Raw genomic sequence first — 18486 nt, 5'->3', positions numbered from 1 at the left:
AATAGTACTTGAGCATCAAGAGAGATTGAGCCCTTGGCTGGAGCGACTGCTGTTCTCCTAGTCCTCAAATGCAGGCACTGCTGTCCCATCCCATGGTGCTCAGCCTGACCCTGAGAGCTGCCTCTGTGACTTCTGCTCACTTCAAGCGCACTTAGGGTGAGTTATTCTGTTCCACCTGACGTCTCGCCTGCCCTGGGTCATGGCCTTGACTCTGACCCCTGTCCTTTCTTCCTGACTCTGTAATAGTTTCTCCCTTTTCCATCCTGGCCAACCTTCATATTGTCTCTGTCACATTTCATGCTGTAAATGGCAAATCTCATTATGTGTTCTTTCTAGATAAATATCCTGGGGAGGAGAGATTCCAACCTTTATTAGTAGATCATGGATATAAGACATTACATTGTCATTACATTGTCATTCTGTAATCTGGTGATTGTTGAAAAGTTGTAAAAATAAGAGCCCCAGGTGCTTGAAGTACTTTCTGATTTAAATACCCCAGAATACAAGATCAATGGCCATGTACTTCTCGCAGATATACTGCTTGACAAATGGTTCCAACTCTTTCCAGATTGGGGAATGGTGATCTCTAGTGGCCAGCAAGCATAATGCAATTTTTGATAATTGGGATAATAGATCTCACAATTTGAGGTGATTAAAATGAATGATCCAACCAAGTTCCCAAATGTAGATTGTAGGTCATTAACTTAGAGTGCCCTGGGGAGAACACAGGAAGATGCTTTAGTGTGTGAATGGGGAAATGGCCTTTTTGACAAATATTTGGCATCTGAGGTCCTCATATATCAGACATTTGATTACCTGACTATGCAGCCCTCCCCCTCGCCTCCCAACCACTTGTGAGTGCACACGCCTTCCTGCTCCCATACAACCTATGGACATATGCGATACTTAGACTAAGTAGCTCTGAATTTAGGCATCAGTGGGATCAGGGTAGCTGAGGTGATTTTCCATGGTCATGGACTAGTGAAGCTTTCTCTGTTGTTGGCTCTTTGGAGCAAAGACTTGAATCACCCCATAGCTTTGCCCAACACACTGCTCTACTTCAAATACAACTTCAATCAAATCAATCTTTTCTCCTTGGAAGGGTTACTTCCTTTCTATAACTGGAACTTACTTCGGTTCTTGTGCGTAAATAAATACTCAACTCAGAAGATGCACAATAAAGTACCCTTGACTATAAGTATTTTCTTGGCATGCTGGCTGCATTTAAGAAGTTGGTGTATAAAAATTACTTTGAAGATAAAGCTACTAAAATTACTGTGTCATTAGATTTTTTTAAGTTTTCAAGGTTCTCTCTCTACACACACACACACACACACACACAGATGTATATACAATCTTCAAATATATTTCATGCACATTATGGATAAAGTGTACATGAGAGGACTTCAGAAAGTTTGTGGAAAAATAGAATTAAAAAATAAGTATTTTGGTGCAAAAAAGTTTAAAATCTATGTCTAGTTTTGTTTTTATAATATGAATTTTATATTCTTTTTTTTTTTTTTTTTTGACAGGCAGAGTGGACAGTGAGAGAGAGACAGAGAGAAAGGTCTTGCTTTTGCCATTGGTTCACCCTCCAATGGCCGCTGCGGCCAGTGTGCTGCGACCGGCGCACCACGCTGATCCGATGGCAGGAGCCAGGTGCTTCTCCTGGTCTCCCATGGGGTGCAGGGCCCAAGCACTTGGGCCATCCTCCACTGCACTCCCTGGCCACAGCAGAGAGCTGGCCTGGAAGAGGGGCAACCGGGACAGAATCTGGCGCCCCGACCAGGACTAGAACTCTGTGTGCCGGTGCCGCAAGGCGGAGGATTAGCCTAGTGAGCTGCGACGCCGGCTGAATTTTATTTTCTTAAAGACTGTATAAATGCATGGATTTCAAAATTTGGGCATCAAAACAAATTTATCTTTTAAATCCATTTCCATGAACTTTTTGAAGTCCCCTCATATTATCTGGTGTACCTGTTTGTTTCCCTAAACACAAATGCTCCAAAGAATGTGATTATCATAATAAAATGTGAAAAAAAATGTCAATTATAAAATAGCTTAGAATTTAGCACTGTCTAGCCATTACTTTAAGTATGTTTGGAAAACAACACCTCATGTTTAAAAATAACCATTAGCATTATTTTGTGTTTTTAAACTTTAGGAAAGTAGCAATTCCTTGCCAAGAGTATAATTTTTTGACATGTTCTTCTTGGTGCCACATATTTTGTGTTTGCATAAGATGATGTGCGCTCTTTGGAAATAAAAAGCATTTGAATTTGCCATTTCTGTGGCTGCTGAGACTCCAAAGGACATGGGGGACAGGAAAACAAAGAACCACACTTCTTAGGTACCTACATCTGTACAGAGAGCAGAGCACTACTTTTCTTTGATGAGTCTTATTTCCGTTGCATAACATGATTTTTTTCCCCACTTGGACATATATTTTTTGTACCTGTTTACATACATGTTCAAGAATGGAAATCAATATTTAAATAATCGAAATAAAAATAGCTATTGGAGAAAACAGATTCCATTTCTGAAGAAAGTTTGAAAACGTGTGGGTCTTACTTACATGGATGGCACTGTGCAGTCGATAAGCAAAGTAGGCTGGTTTATCTCGAACACAGAGCACTAGGAGAAATCAGAATGAAAAGGAGGAGCGCTGGGTGTGATAATGTTTGAGAAACAACGAGATGCTTTTTTCCTGCTGTTACAATCCTCATGTTGAATGGTGATTTCAACATGTAGAGCAATGATCACACTTGTGACAGTTTATGACACCAAGGTGAGATCATTCCTGTCATCTCTAGACAGAATTCGGGCTGGGGCCGGCGCCGCGGCTCACTAGGCTAATCCTCCGCCTAGCGGCGCCGGCACACCAGGTTCTAGTCCTGGTTGGGGCGCCGGATTCTGTCCCGGTTGCCCCTCTTCCAGGCCAGCGCTCTGCTGTGGCCAGGGAGTGCAGTGGAGGATGGCCCAGGTGCTTGGGCCCTGCACCCCATGGGAGACCAGGAAAAGCACCTGGCTCCTGGCTCCTGCCATCGGATCAGCGCGGTGTGCCGGCCGCAGCGCGCCGGCCACAGCGGCCATTGGAGGGTGAACCAACGGCAAAGGAAGACCTTTCTCTCTGTCTCTCTCTCTCACTGTCCACTCTGCCTGTCAAAAAAAAAAAAAAAAAAAAAAAAAAAAAGAATTCGGGCTGGGAAGTATTGCAGGAACGGCTCATGTCTGTCTGTCCGGGATAACAACTTTCTTGAGATCCCAAAGCGATTCTTTCTCTTCTACAAGCACTCCATGCTTTGTACTACTCACACCTGCAGGTATCCACAGATTTCGGGAACAAGGTTGATCTTGAACACTGTTTATGATTGCAGCTTATTCAGACAAAATGCTCTAGAGAGAACGCTTGTCCAGCAATGGACCAACACCCATGAACTGATGTCAACTGCTGCCTTGGTTTTCCAAGAACAAAGAACTTCGTATCCAAGTCCTTGCATAAATTTCTTCCCTTTGCCTAAATAAACCTCCTTGAACCCTCCCATAGTTTACTAAAACACTCATATCCCCTTCACAATGCTCTGTCGTTGTCAAATCCATGTCTTCATTCTTTAGAGACTCTCTTCTCTGATTGTTATTTAGACTGATACACCACAACTCTTAGAAAACACATGAAGCAGCAGTGTTGTAATGATTCATTCAGAATTTCATTTAATCTCTCTCTTTCTCTTGGAACTCTGTTGGTTCCTGGAAAAGCAAAGTTTGTCATCTTTGAAAAGGAACTAAGTAGGGCTTCCAAAAGGCCCAGTTTATCAGCATTGTTACTGAAGCTTTGCTAATGTGGGATTCACCAAGACATAGCCCCCATGCAGTTCCTTCATCTTCCCAAATGCTACTTTTAGTCCCTTATAGACTTGTGGGTAGATCTGAAGTCACTTAAGCAGAACATGTAAGGGCCATAACTAGTCTAGGCCAGTTTTAGGAGTCATCCAATCAAAACTGCCATAGCATTAGAACAGCATAGAGCCTTGGTCAACAACTATCCTGGATGGAATTCAGTTGATGACTGTAGCACTCAACAGAGTAAGTGGATGAATGCGTGACTGAGTGATTAATGTGTGAGAGGTTATGACATAGAATAACCGTAGAATAAGTGCATCGCAACAGCATTTTCTCTGTCGTTCAAGTAATTGCTTTAGGTTGTGAGCCCACATCTTCCTCCCTCTCCTGAACAGTGAACTCAGTGATCGCCCTTGAGTCCCTTCTGGGATGTGAGCTCCTTGAAGGAGGAGGACTTTCGCTGTGTCTGTTGATGCTTTCCTCTTCCGTCTGCAGTGCCTACATCAAAGGTCAGTAGTGCTCACTGAGTGAGTTAATGACTCAAGGTAAGATGTTTTATGGTGTTTCTGATACCCACTGTGGCCTGTCTTATGTCCACGCTTTGTGCCAATGATCTACATTGGAAAGAGAGCTGGCAAGGTTCAGATGACATGAGCTCCACTCGTAACTTTGTTGCTCATTAGCTCATAGACTTTGGAAGTCACTTAACCTCCTTTGGCCTTGTTTGTAAATGGCAGGGTTTTGATGTGATGTATGGTTACTAGATTTTGTTGAGAATTTTCTAGAACATATGTACCTTATTGTCAGAAAAATACAAAGATGTAAGCAGTCATATACTCTTTCAGGGTTTTGTAAACTCCACCAGACCATTTTCATAGAAACTGCACCCCATGGGAGACCAGGAGCAGCACCTGGCTCCCGCCTTTGGATCAGCGTGGTGCACCGGTCGCAGCGCGCCGGCTGTGGCAGCCATTGGAGGGTGAACCAACGGCAAAAAGGAAGACCTTTCTCTCTCTCTCTCTCTCACTGTCCACTCTGCCTGTCCAAAAAAAAAAAAAAAAAAAAAAAACAACTCCTTTACTAGATAAACTATGAGAATACTGTTCTCAGCTCCATGTTCATGCAGGTATATGCTATTCTATGCATGGAAAATCAAAATGCTCATTGATTTTGCTCATATCCAAGTAATTCCTGCGTACCTACTATGGGGATATTTCACAATGACCTGTCTTTTATAGTCATTGAACTGTCACAACCCAGGACAAGAAAAGCAAGGGTGACTTATGGTTGATTTTGTAGATAACTATCACTGTTTCTCTGCATGGAAGGTAGTGTTTTTCTACCTAGGAAGCAGGGGGAAGTGTGTGTCTCACAATTGTCTGCAGAAATCACGACTAAATAACAACTCAGTGAATCTCTTTTAGGTAGGATTTACTCTTTTTTTTTTTTTTTTTTTTTTTTTTTTTACTCTTAAACTTTTTGGAGAAGGTGACCAACTCTTCTCCACCTCCCTACCAACCCAAACAAAAAACTAAAACCCCTTTTCTTCTTGGAGGAAAAGAAGCCACATGGCTGGCCTTGATCTGCTCTTGAACAGGGGATCAGGAATCAGAAAATGTGACATGGATTTAACAGAGTGAGAACCGTTCCTGAGAGACAGCATCCGAGAATGCTGTTTGTTAGTCAGAAAGTTGACGCAGATGTTAGAAGAGCGCTCAGTTCTTCAGTAAAGTCATCAGCCTGGCCGTATTGTACGTTCTGTCTCCTGATGTCCTTTCTCTATGTAGGGTTTATATCCCCTTTAAATAATTATTCAGTGGAGAACAGCCAGGCCAGCCAAGAGCTCACTCATGCACCTGTAATTCACTAATTCACTCTGGCACACACAGGTCCGCTGAACCTCATATTTATGATCACTCACCAATGGCAACCAGCAGCTGCTGGAAGTATCCGTCGTAACAATCATTGATGGCATCTACTATGTCTTGCCCAGAGATATTTTGAAATTCCTGGAAAACTTCAACAAATTGGTAGAATTCAAAGGAGATTTTTTTGTATCATAACAATTGCTGATTGCCGTACATAATGAAGGTGAACATTTTATGTAAAGCAATGGACAATACTGCTATTGGTTGTGTAAGTGGAGTCAGCATAGATCTTGGACTTCAAGGATCTACTATTCTCTTCTGGAGAATGATCACTACTTCCTGGGGATCACTGCTGATTTAAATTGACAGGAGGCACATGTCTAGCTGTTATTTATGGGCCTTTTGTTTAGGACATACACTCAGCTGTACTTAGATCAATAGCAAACTTCTTCTAGAGCTTAGATATTAGAATAAATAAGTGTTAAAATTCTTTGAGTCAGGGCTGGCGCTGTGGCGCAGTGAATTAAGGCCCTGGCCTGAAGCACCGGCATCCCACAAGGGCACCGGTTCTAGTCCCGGCCGCTCCGCTTCTGATCCAGCTCTCTGCTGTGGCCTGGGAAAGCAGTAGAAGATGGCCCAAGTCCTTGGGCCCCTGCACCCGTGTGGGAGACCTGGAAGAAGCTCCTGGCTCCTGGCTTTGGATAGCTGCAGCTCCAGCCATTGCGGCCAATTGGGGAGTGAACCATCAGATGGAAGACCTCTCTCTCTGCCTCTTCTCTCTCTATGTAACTCTGCCTTTCAAATAAATAAATAAATCTTTAAAAAAGTTCTTTTAGTGATGATTAAATTGTGATCATACAATCTAGGAAGAGGTGCAGGTGTTCAGCCTAGCAGTTAAGATGCCATGTTTCATCCCAAATCAGAGTGCCTGGGGTTGATTCACAGCTCTGCTCCCAATACCAGCTTCCTGATAATAAAAACTTTGGGAGGCAGCAGGTGATGGCTCATGTAATTGGGTTCCTGCCACTCAAGTTGGGAGACCTGGATTGAGTTACCGGCTCCCCCACTCTGACCTTGGCCTAGTCGTTGAGGATATTTGGGGAGTGAACCAATGGATGGGAGTTCTCTGTCTCTCTCCCTATCAAGTAAAAGGTAATATGTTAAAAAGAAGCTATGGGCCGGCGCCACGGCTCACTAGGCTAATCCTCCACCTGTGGTGCTGGCACCCCGGGTTCTAGTCCCGGTTGGGGTGCCGGTTCTGTCCCGGTTGCTCCTCTTCCAGTCCAGCTCTCTGCTGTGGCCCGGGAGGGCAGTGGAGGATGGTCCAAGTGCTTGGGCCCTGCACCCGCATGGGAGACCAGGAGGAAGCGCCTGGCTCCTGGCTTCGGATTGGCGCAGTGCCAGCCATAGCGGCCATTTGGGGGGTGAACCAACGGAAGGAAGACCTTTTTCTCTGTGTCTCTCTCTCACTGTCTAACTCTGCCTGTCAAACAAACAAACAAACAAACAAACAAAAAAACAAACAAACAAACAAAACAAAACAAAACACACACACACAAAAACAAGAAGCAGCAGCAGCAGCAGCAGCAGCTATGGGGGCTGGCATTGTAGTGTAGCAGGTAAAGCTACTGCCTGTGATGCTGGCAGCCCCTGTGGGCATCAGTCTGAGACCTGGCTGCTCCACTTCCACTGTCCCACTGCTAATGCATCTGGGAAAACAGTGAAAGATGGCCCAAGTGTAGGCCATTGCCACCCACTTCAGAGACCTGGAAGAAGCTCCTGGACCCTAGGTTTGGCCTGGTCCTGTCCTGACCATTGTGGCCATTTAAGGAGTGAACCAGTGAACGAAGCTCTCTCTTTTTGTATCTCTACCTCTCTCTCTGTAATTATGCCTTTCAAATAAATAAGTAAATCTTAATCTATGAGGAGTTTTATGAGGACTATGAAATCTCTATTAGGGGCATAGGGTGGCGTTTACTCAGCCAATTTTGCTAAATTAAGCTTCCTATTTCAAGAACTTACTTATCTGGCTTTAACACAGGAAACTAAGTTTTCATTCATTCTTACAGCAAATTGGAAGTGAGGAGGTATCTTTTTACTATGATTTCTAATTAACATATAGAGTAGTGGGGAGTAGGTCTCTCAAAAAATTCTTATAGACTTTGGTGCTTTATATAGAAAAAAAACAGTTTTTTTTTTCAACTTTCAACATTTTAAAAACTAAGTACTGTACAGGATTAAGTGGTACCATGTGGTGGTTCATGGTGTTCAAATCAGGGTAAACATCTCTATCTCCTCAAACACTTATCATGATGAAAACATTCAAAATCCTTTCTTCCAGCTTATTTTGAGAAAAATACAAAGGTCGTTATCTGTGTTCTCCCTATTGTGCAGGAGAACTTCAGAGCTGCCTGCTCCTATCCAGTGTAACTTAAGCACCTGTTAGCCAGCCTTTTCCCAGCCTCCCCCCACCCCTTCTCTCCCCAGCCTCTGGATTCGACTCTCAACTTCTATGAGGTCAACTTACAAAGTCGATGCTTTCGTTTCTAAGTAAGGGAACAAGGCACTGACATTTGGGGAAAGTCAGACTAATGTCAGCGTCCTTCTGAGACCACTGAGACACTCCTGCTGTCACACAGATTGTGTCAGGAGCAGTGACCCTGGCTGTTACGGACTCATGGAACCATGCTCCTCAGCCAGTTTTCAAGGAAACATACAGTGTAATTGACAGGAAATAGCTAATTTTTGGAGTAAGTTCTTCATCAAAAAATAGATATCAATTTTAAAAGGTTCAGTATTTGGAAGTTTACGCAATTTAGTAAACGCAAATAATAAAAGTATAGAGAAAACTGTATTCCTTGGTAATGCCCTGAGATGAAGCAAATCCGTACCAACAGGATTCAAAAAGTAGCTTTGAAGTAAATGGACTTTCCTTTGTTGCACCTTTTTTACTACTTAGCTACTTGCTTTTTTAAAAAGTTATATTTGTTTGAAAGGAAGAGTTGTGGTGGTGGGGGGAGTGAGAGAGGGATTGATCTTCAGTTCTCTGGTTACTTCCCAATGGGCCAGCTCGAAGCCAGGAGTCAGGAGCTCCATCAGGGCCTCCCGCCTGGGTGGCAGGGACTCAGCTATGGGCCATCACCTGCTCCCCAGGTGCATTAGCAGGGAGCTGGAACACAAGCAGAGGACACGGGACTCCAGCTGGTGCTTGATATGGCATGTGATATGGGATGTGGGAGTCACAGGTGGTGGCTTAACCCGTGTCCCAGCCCCAGCCCCAGCCCCATGAATGTTCTCTTTTCTGTGTCATAATCAGTGGAGGAGCTGGAAAGAGCCCCCGCTCATCCTCACCCAGCCACAGCTGCTGGTAGCTCTTGTTGCACAGGATCATCTGGAGCATGGTTTTGTGCGCCCCGGTCTTCTGCTGGCAGGCCTCCCACAGCACCTGGAACAGTACACAGCCCGCAGGTGTGTCAGACCCACCCAGCCGCTCCCACACAGGCTGTACACAGTCAGGGCCAGCGTGGGCTCTAGTTACCATTGCGTCCTGGGCGGCCATGGCGGGGTCCGTGTAGCCCTCCTGTCTGGTTGCCTGTAGAATAAGCACAGGTTTTCCTTGTAAGTGACTCAGTAGACGTTGACAAAAATCCTGGAACCATCACATGCTCAGGTCATTCCTGAGCAAATTCTTTTCTTTCTTTTTTTTTTTTTTTTTGACAGGCAGAGTGGACAGTGAGAGAGAGAGAGAGAGAGAGAAAAGTCTTCCTTTGCCGTTGGTTCACCCTCCAATGGCCGCCACAGCTGGCGTGCTGCGGCCAGCGCACCGCGCTGATCCGAAGGCAGGAGCTTCTCCTGGTCTCCCATGGGGTGCAAGCCCAAGGACTTGGGCCATCCTCCACTGCACTCCCTGGCCACAGCAGAGAGCTGGCCTGGAAGAGGGGCAACTGGGACAGAATCCAGCACCCCAACCGGGACTAGAACCCGGTGTGCTGGCACTGCTAGGTGGAGGATTAGCCTAGTGAGCCGCGGTGCCGGTCCTGAGCAAATTCTATCACTGTTTGGAGTAAGTCTCTATTTCTTGACTACTTCGTCTTCATCCTGTGTGATCCACGGTAGCAGGATCTGGGGCAACCACGCTGTGCTCTGTGCTCTCCTTGCTGCGTGCCCCTTGCTCAGCTCACAGGATTGGGCTCTCTCTCTGTCTTTCCTTCTTTCTCACTGGTTACGCCTCCTCCCGTGAATTGGTTCCTCTTACTTTCCGGTAAGTCCCTGTACTTAGTCACTGACCGTCTTCTCTGTATTTACACTGCTTCTCTTGGTACTCTTATCTATACCTGTGGCTCTGGATCCCATCTGTGTAGTCTCACCCGAATAGTGTGCTGGTACCCAGATTTACATCTGTCATCTGAACCTCTGATGTGTCTATTCCAGTTGCCAACTCAACTTCTCCACTTGATTCTCCTTTATATATACCAAATTCCTCCTTCAAAATCCAACTCTTGGCCTCGCGTCACCACAGGCACTCCTTAAACTCCCGTCTTCCACATCTCTGTTGCTTGCCACTCCGCACCCCCTGCTCAGACTGAAAAACTGAGAGTCACATTTGGGTGCTTCTTTCCCTCGTATCCCACGTCCAGTTTCTCAGGAAACACCAACAGACTTTACCTCCACAGTCCATCCAGAATCTGGGCACCTTTCACTCCTGCCGCTGCTCCCATAAGGGGTCGCGTAGATGCTCTATCATGGCTTTACTAAAGATACAGCCCTCTGCAGGCTGCTGTTTGACTCCTGTCTCCCTCTAGTATTCTCACAAGGCGGCATCTACTGTGAGCATTTGTAAAGCTAAAGATCACATCGTTCCTTTCCTCAAACTCCAGCGTGGAGGGACTTCTCCCCCATTTCACTCAAATAAGAGGTGCGGTCCTTCCAGTGGCTGCAGGATCAGGGATCATCTCACCACTTGCGACGTCTCTGACTCCCTCTATTCACCCACCACTCCCATGCATTTCGCTGGCTGTCCTATATGGCACCAACTGGCCTCCTTGCTACACCTCAAACCCATCGACTATTTTCTTAGACGTTTTCTAGAGTTGTACACTTTGCTGCGACAGCCTGCCATGTCTGTTCATTTGTTGATTGACTCTTTCATGCACCTCTTTCCTCACATTTCACCTTCTCAGTGGGACCTACTCTGATCAACCTATATCATATTGCAACCTGCCTACAACACCTGTCTCTCTCACCCTGCTCTGCTGTGTCTTTCGTCAACTTCTAAAATTCTATGTAAGCTGCCTGTTTTGTAGACTTACGTTGAGTTGTGCATTCCCCCTTGCTAGAACATAAACAACTTAAGGGGCTGGGAACTCTGTTTCTGTTGTTCACTGATAATTCCCCGAGTGTCTCAAATTATGCTCGGCACACACTGCGGGCCTTCCAGAAACTGTCGTTGGAAAGGTCAGAAACTTCAAAGATCGGTTGATAGACGTGGGGAGATTTTTCTGGATCATTGACATTTCCTCGGTGACCTCCAGTGTCCCTAGACAGCTTAGTACATTCCGACCCTGGCAAAATTGGTGAGAAAAACAAGAATTCCCTGAAGTTCTACATCTCTGACACATCGTTTGCAAAGATGGTATTTTTGGACATTTAACTTGAAATGGTGCCCATCTGCTTACTTTCCTGTGCAGTCAATTGCCAAAGACACTTAGATATGATGGACTGAGAAATGTGAATAACTAAGTTTGTGATTTTACTCTTTCCATAAAGTCAGACAAGGGTGACTTGGTCGTGTAAAGATCCCAAGATAGTCACTTGATATATTTAATAGGTGCCAGAGAAATGGCAAAAAAAGAGTACAGGACTTAAAGAAGGGTCAAGATAAAAATGTGGAGGGGAGAAACTGAGGGGAGTAACATTTGGCTGAGAATATTTGGGGCTAATAATTCATAGATGAAAGCTCCTGGCAATAGCATCTCTGGAGGCCTCACTGCCAAGTTTGAGAGGTGATAACATGCACAGTCCTGGGAGCCAGAGGGGAGTAAGCATGCAACTTGAGAGCTTCCATTACTTTCTCTCCTCATGTTCTTTTCTCAGCATTGGCTTTCCTTTTTATTTTTTATTTCGGTATTCCCAATTCAAAATTAACAGCACACATGTGCACACAGACACACGCACACAGAATAAAGAATTAAATCCATGTGGCTTGGCACTATGACTTCGTATTCTAGTCTGACATGCATATTTATTAATTCTTCAACTGAATCCTATAAACATATGTGAACTGCAATATGAAGTTGTAGCCATGATTAGATACACATTAAAGGAGACCACAGCCTCTGTGTTGGACGTGTTCGTCCGCCCCAAATGAGGAAAATGGAAGGATGATGGAAGAAAAGAAAGTAATATTGAAGAGTAGGTTCCTTGACATGTCTTAAGGGAAATGATTACCTCCCTCCCTCCTAGCCTCTTTGAAATTTGCTTGTTTTGTTCCTTATTGAAACTCATCAAAATAAACAAAAATAATACAAACACACATGGGACTAAATTGTGTTTGCGCATACTGTATGGCAAAAATAAAATAGAAGGAATAAAAGACTACAAGTTAGCTTCATCTTTGGCTTTTTATTCATCTCAAAGAAACTATTCCTGGTAGGATCAATTACATGGAAAAATATATCTGATATATTCAGATTAAAATGAGATACTTATGCCCTTTATATGATATTTCCTCTTTGATGATATGATAAATATCATTAATCTACATGAAAGATGGAAAGCAGGACCAAGAAACTTATATGCTGGGTCTCCTAAAAGGTAATTTGAAAGCATGTGCAAAAAAACATAAAGCATGGATAAAAATGCAAAGATATTTTCCTTTTAAAAGTACTTTTAGGAGAGAATGCTCAGCATTTTTGTTTGGTTATACACACTACCCTTTTAGAACTTCTTGTGCCTAAGGTAGTCACCTGTATGAGTTTTCTCTGATTGGCATATTCTTCTCCACTTTACCGTCTTCTGGGGCCCGTTTGCCTTTCCTGGTTGTAGAGTTCATTTCTCTTTACAGCTTTCATGCACGCTGGAGGCTGATCGCCAAACGTGTTTCACTTTCCTTCAAGACCAACAGCTGCACTGTGTTTTGCCCCCTTGATAGAACACAGGGCTTACTTGAGGCTTGGCCAGTGAAACTTAGGCAAGACTACATGCATCACAGTGAAGCTCGTAAAAGCTGCCATTGCCTTTCTACTCTGCGTGTTGGCCTTTCTACTCTGCGTGTTGATGACACGCTTGGGACGCTTGCAAAGCAGGTGCTGCAGTGGGTGGAGACTGAGACTGGAGGTTGCTTTGTGGGGGAGAGCTCCTCCATGATCATAGCAACCTGGTCTGGTCCTCATGTGAGCTTTGCAAATGACATTTACTTTATGATTTTAACTGTGTATTGCAAGAAAGAGATGAGCTCATGGAATAAGGGACTGGCTTGCAAGCAGAAATAAAAGTGAAGAGAAAGTTTAGACATTTGGTGCCTCTAAGAGACTATGAAACACTGATTTCAAGCTGTTCCAGCTGAAACTCAAAGAGGCTTTGAAAGGCAAAGTGCCTGTTTAGGCGGCCCCAAAGCAATGCCAGCCAATTTTCCTGTCTGACAGAGCCCTCAAGGAATTGTCTTCAGATTGTGAAAAAATAAAAAAGAGGCGTGGTAGTGGAGTTGCCGGCTGCAAAGATACCAACAAGTAAGCCATATTTGAGAACTAGATCATGGGAAGAGCTTTGGCTAAGTGGTATGCAGAACTCCCTAGAAGCAGGTGCATCACAGCTCAGCCGGGCACTCTGATGTGGGATGTGAACAACCCACGTGGTCCCTCACAAATGCCTGCCCCTGTTCCTCCATGAAAGCAATGGAATCTTTTCTTAATTTCCCATTCTCATGTACAAAAATTCTGTCTCTCTGTGGCTTTTAGTGCAGTTCTTGGCTAACTACTCAGTAATGTTTTTGATATAGAAAGGAAAGGTTTGGATATTTATATACCTTTGTGTCATTTCAAGTATACACATGTGCATACATACACACACCCTTACACACAAAACAAAAAACCTAAATCCTGGCTTGAAAGACATTTTTTTTTTTCCCAACTGTGGGCTTCATGTGTTTGCTAAATCAGGCGACAAGCACATTCGAGAAACTACATAAAACAAATGATAATTGTATCTTTAAAATAGTATTCTGACTATAAAGCTAGTAAGATGAACGTCTTAAGAAATATTATATGAGGGCCAGCGCCGCGGCTCACTAGGCTAATCCTCCACCTGCAGTGCCGGCACCCCAGGTTCTAGTCTCGGTTGGGGTGCCAGATTCTGTCCCAGTTGCTCCTCTTCCAGTCCATCTCTCTGCTATGGCCTGGGAGTGCAGTGGAGGATGGCCAAGGTCCTTGGGCCCTGCACCCGCATGGGAGACCAGGAGGAAGCACCTGGCTCCTGGCTTTGGATTGGCACAGTGTGCCAGCCGCAGCATGCCAGCCGTAGTGGCCACTTGTGGGGTGAACCAACGGAAAAAGGAAGACCTTTCTCTCTCTCCCTCTCTCTCTCTGTCTGTCTAACTCTGCCTGTCAAAAAAAGAAAGAAAGAAAAAAAAAGAAATATCTGAATGGAAGCAATTACATACAATTTAGTTGATATAGAAAAATAAAGTAAATGACAAAATCTAACTTAAAGTTGAAGTCATCTTGCTTTCATGATAGGATTTTTTTGTAGGTAGCTCTGGGCGTGCTACACAGTCACATGGGGTCTGTTGGATTCAATTAAACAATAGATGTCCATCTATTAACTCCGTAGACCATCAATGGATAGAAGCTTATACTTTTTGATTCTGTTTCATCATTTCTAATGTGCTTATGGGAATATCCATGTTGTAATGCTTTGATGTGATGAATCAAATAGGTTTCTCATTTACTATGTGTCTGAGGCTCGGAAAAGTTTATAAGCCCTCCATTCAGTTAGCAGTCTTAAAAATGAAATTAATTTCTAATAGAATTATGAATTTTCACTGTAATATTTCTAATCTTTTCTATTTTCTTAGAATGTATCAGATGTGTGTGTGTGTGTATTCCTTGTAAGTATGATGAATTTTAATTATTTGTGCTTGTCTCTCTACCAAGTCAAGTTTCTGAGTGCCCTGAACACAGCTGATACTCAGGAAGGGCTATTGCATAGTATTAACTGTTGACTTCTAGTGTACCACGGCTCTCTGACCTGGTTTTTGGAAATAGCACATGTCTGTCACAGGGCAGAGTGGTGTGAATTGTGCAATGCCATACCTGGACCAGGTTCATGAGGGTGTCTCTGAAGTGTCCCGAGGTCTCTGACTGAATGTCCTCTTGGAGGTTGTTGTTGTATTCTGACAAGAAAAGAGCCACATTACAGTACACCTGTCTATAGCACCACACATCAGTCTGCTCTGAGCTACTTCCTGCTACTGCCCAAGCTGTGATTGAAAGTCCTAGAAAGACAATCAACCTGCCAACATTTCTCTGTCAATAAACTGCCCACCACTAAAATCAGTCACCCAATGACTACAAAGCTATAGGCTTCTTGTCTTAAAAAATTATCTTTATGGGGGCGGTGCTTTGCTGTAGTAGGTTAAGCTTCTGCCTGCAGTGCCGGCATCCCGTATGGGTTCTGGTTCGAGTCCTGGCTGCTTCAGTTCCAATCCAGCTCCCTGCTAATGTGCCTGGCAAAGCAGCAGAAGATGGCCCAAGTACTCGGGCCCCTGCACCCATGTGGGAGACCTGGAAGAAGCTCCTGGCTCCTGGCTTCGGCCTGGCCCAGCCCTGGCAATTGAGGCCATTTAGGAAGTGAACCAGTGGATGGAAGACCTCTCTCTCTCACTCTAACTCTGTCTTTCAAATAAATAAAATAAATCTTAAAAAAAAAAAAATCTTTATTCCTAAAGTGAGAAACAGCATTGAGAGTCACTTCATTCTCTTATTCTCAAAATGTAGAATTACACATTCCATTTCTATAGACTGCTGCCCACTCTAGTACTTTTCCTAAGTGCTGCCATGACTCATTTTACTATTTCCAGTAAAGATTTTTATATCATTGCCCTGAGGAAAGTCTTGTCATTCAAATGCATTGGAGGTGACTGGGACATTTTCTTGACATTCAATGTTACATACTACATAATACGTGGGAGCTTAAGAAATTAAACCCTTTCGAAAACAAAACTAGCTACTCCTTCTACTTTTGAAAGGTACAAAAATCTGATTTTGGGATAGATTACAGGAATTAAGAAATGTGCATAAAGCATAGCAAATATATTTGCAGAACTCAAAAATGTCTCCCCAGATGTGGAATTCTGGACAGTTCGACAACCACTGCACTTCGCTGTGTTTTGCCTGTTGAGCAGGTCTCTGCTGTCAGAGACAACTGCCCTCTGACCTGCTGGGACTTTTCTGTCGGGATGAAAACATTCATCTCACAGCAGCTGGTAGCTCTTCAGGGAGGATGTGCTGAGCTGGATTGTCTAGGGAATGGTTTTATTTTTAGCACAGCAGTCATCCATTGCACTTGATGAGTTAGAATCTTGAGTGAGTGATATTTCACATGTAAAAGTATCTTAGAGAGTTCTGTAGAATTCATAGGCTGAAGTGTTTCATCTACTGAGAAATATGAAGTTCACGTATGTGTACAACACATGGACACAGACGCATTTCCTTACGCAAACTGTAGGCTTCCCGCATCTGGAAAATTTCTCCATTGGTTCTCGAAGCTAATATGTCAATGAGGCAGTTCTCATCGGTGCCTGCTCCCTAGAATGAGAAAGGAGAGAGATCCATAGGCACTTTTGTTGGGAATAGCAGTGTGCCTTATGTACTGTACAGGGGGACACAGCATTCCTGGTGGTGTGAGGAGTGGCAGGAGGCAAGGACATGTGTTTGGGATAAAGACAGACCCAGCTTCAGTTCCGGCTCTGACACTGGGTAGCCGCTTCACCCTGAGAAGATGCTATTATCCAAAGGAAACCCAGTTTATTCATTTATAATAAAAAGCATGGGCATGCCTCTAGCATTTCCATTTGCTACTGGAACATCCATTCCATAGCAAGCTGAAGTACAAACATAGATTTTCTGGAGCCAGTGTCGCCATGCAGCAGGTTAAACCGCTGCCTGTGACACCAGCATCCACTATGGGCACCATTCAAGTCCTGGCTATTCCAATCCAGTAACTACTCATGCATCTGGGAAGGCAGCAGAATATGGCTTAAGGGCTTGGGCCCCAGAGGCCCAGATGGAGTTCCAGGCTACTGACTTTGGCTTGGCCCAACCCTGGCTGTTGGAGCCATTTGAAAAATGAACTAGCAGATGGAATATCTCTCTTTGTCTCTCTCACTCTCTCCTCTCTTTCTTTCTCTGTAATCTGCCCTTCAAATAAATAAAGCTTCAAGTTAAAAAAAAAAAGCACAGATCTTTTAATTTCCCAAAGGAAATTAGGGCTCTTCATCTCCCTAAATGTGGAATTTTGTACAATTTGCCTAAACATTTGGACTGAGCACTTCCTGTGCTCCCTATTTAGACAGGTGCACTTGTATTTGTCTATGATAGTGATTTTCAGGGGCAGTGTGACTTTTTCAGGGAAGCCACAGAAAGCCTTATTGTTCTGTGAAATTTTGATAAAAATATCCATTTATACAGCAACATATGACTTTATTCTTACATTTTTAATCACAGAACTTTGCAAGAAGCTAGGAACTGTATGCAACATTTAAGAAAAGTTGAGTAGTCTAAATAAATAGTGAATTTTATACACTGTCTATTCTGATCTGTACATATGATGACCCAAATCCACATTTCTGTCACACGTGGTTCACAGATTGTGGTAATCTGGCCACTGGCAAGCATCCTCCTGGAACAGGTACTTAATGTCAGTCTCTGGAAAGAAGTTAAATTCACTCTTGTCTCTGTCTCTGGGCAACAAAATCTGTAACAAGCTTGTAGTTGATTTGGTTTACTGAAATGACTTTTTGGAAGAAAGAATTATTATTCCAATCCTTGCAAAGTAAACTTCTGATATATTTGAGCAATTGTTTTTATAAAGGACCAACCTAAGGTCACAAAAATAAAGCTAGATCACTTCTGTATTTTGACTCTATCGCTTCTTGGCCTTTTGGCTAAGATCAAGTGTATTTTGACTCTAGCTCTCCATCCCATTCTGGCTTAATGAACCAGGTCTTTAGAGATAATTTTAAAAGGTTCACATGAGTTTTAATGCATCCCCTTCAATATACAAATACACATTGAGGAGAGGCAAACATGAATGGCCCTGGGCTCATCTCTGGCGTGCCTTTTGGTAGCTCATCTTGCAGCTGACTTGTTAGTCTGGGTTTGTCTAACCACAGAGCAGGCTGACCCCAGCCATGGGCTCTGGAGGCCCCATCTTCCTGCCCAGTTCCTTCCCTTGGCTGCAGCATTTCCACGGTCACATCACTGCTCATGTAGTCCCTCCTCCCTCCCTGCAGGGTCATACAAGTATGTCGGAGCATCCTGGGGCAGTCCACCCGTCAACAGAAATGCCGGAAATGCCAGCCTGCAGCTGCCACAGGTATGTTTCTGGGCTAGATTGCTACCTTCATGGCGTGCCAGAGTTCGTGTGCATCATAGGATGGTGGCGGGTACATGAGGCCAACCATGACGTCCTTGAAGTGATCAGAAAGCTGCTCCTTCAGCATGCCAATCAGGTCCTGTGGAGGCAAAAATAAAGGTTTTCACCATCAGTCAGCAAAGCAATG

General features: G+C 44.0%; 1 protein-coding gene across 1 annotated transcript in view; it reads right to left on the bottom strand.

Moving 5' to 3' along the window:
- LOC149124869 (annexin A10-like) overlaps positions 1–18486 on the bottom strand; it is a 40511-nt gene that overhangs the window by 2611 nt on the left and 19414 nt on the right. The window contains exons 2-8 of the mRNA XM_089302081.1: positions 18325–18438; positions 16420–16510; positions 15017–15096; positions 9247–9300; positions 9060–9153; positions 5762–5857; positions 2576–2634 (exon numbers count right to left, since the gene is read on the bottom strand). Coding sequence (XP_089158207.1) covers positions 2576–2634; positions 5762–5857; positions 9060–9153; positions 9247–9300; positions 15017–15096; positions 16420–16510; positions 18325–18438 — 588 coding nt within the window. The remainder of the gene's footprint in view (positions 1–2575; positions 2635–5761; positions 5858–9059; positions 9154–9246; positions 9301–15016; positions 15097–16419; positions 16511–18324; positions 18439–18486) is intronic.

Source organism: Oryctolagus cuniculus, chromosome 8 (assembly GCF_051225735.1).
Source record: "Oryctolagus cuniculus isolate XC-2025 breed Fujian yellow rabbit chromosome 8, ASM5122573v1, whole genome shotgun sequence".
In the NCBI taxonomy this organism is placed as follows: Eukaryota; Metazoa; Chordata; class Mammalia; order Lagomorpha; family Leporidae; genus Oryctolagus; species Oryctolagus cuniculus.
Note: the sequence above shows the minus strand (reverse complement) of the source record. Positions and strands in the feature narration are given on the sequence as shown.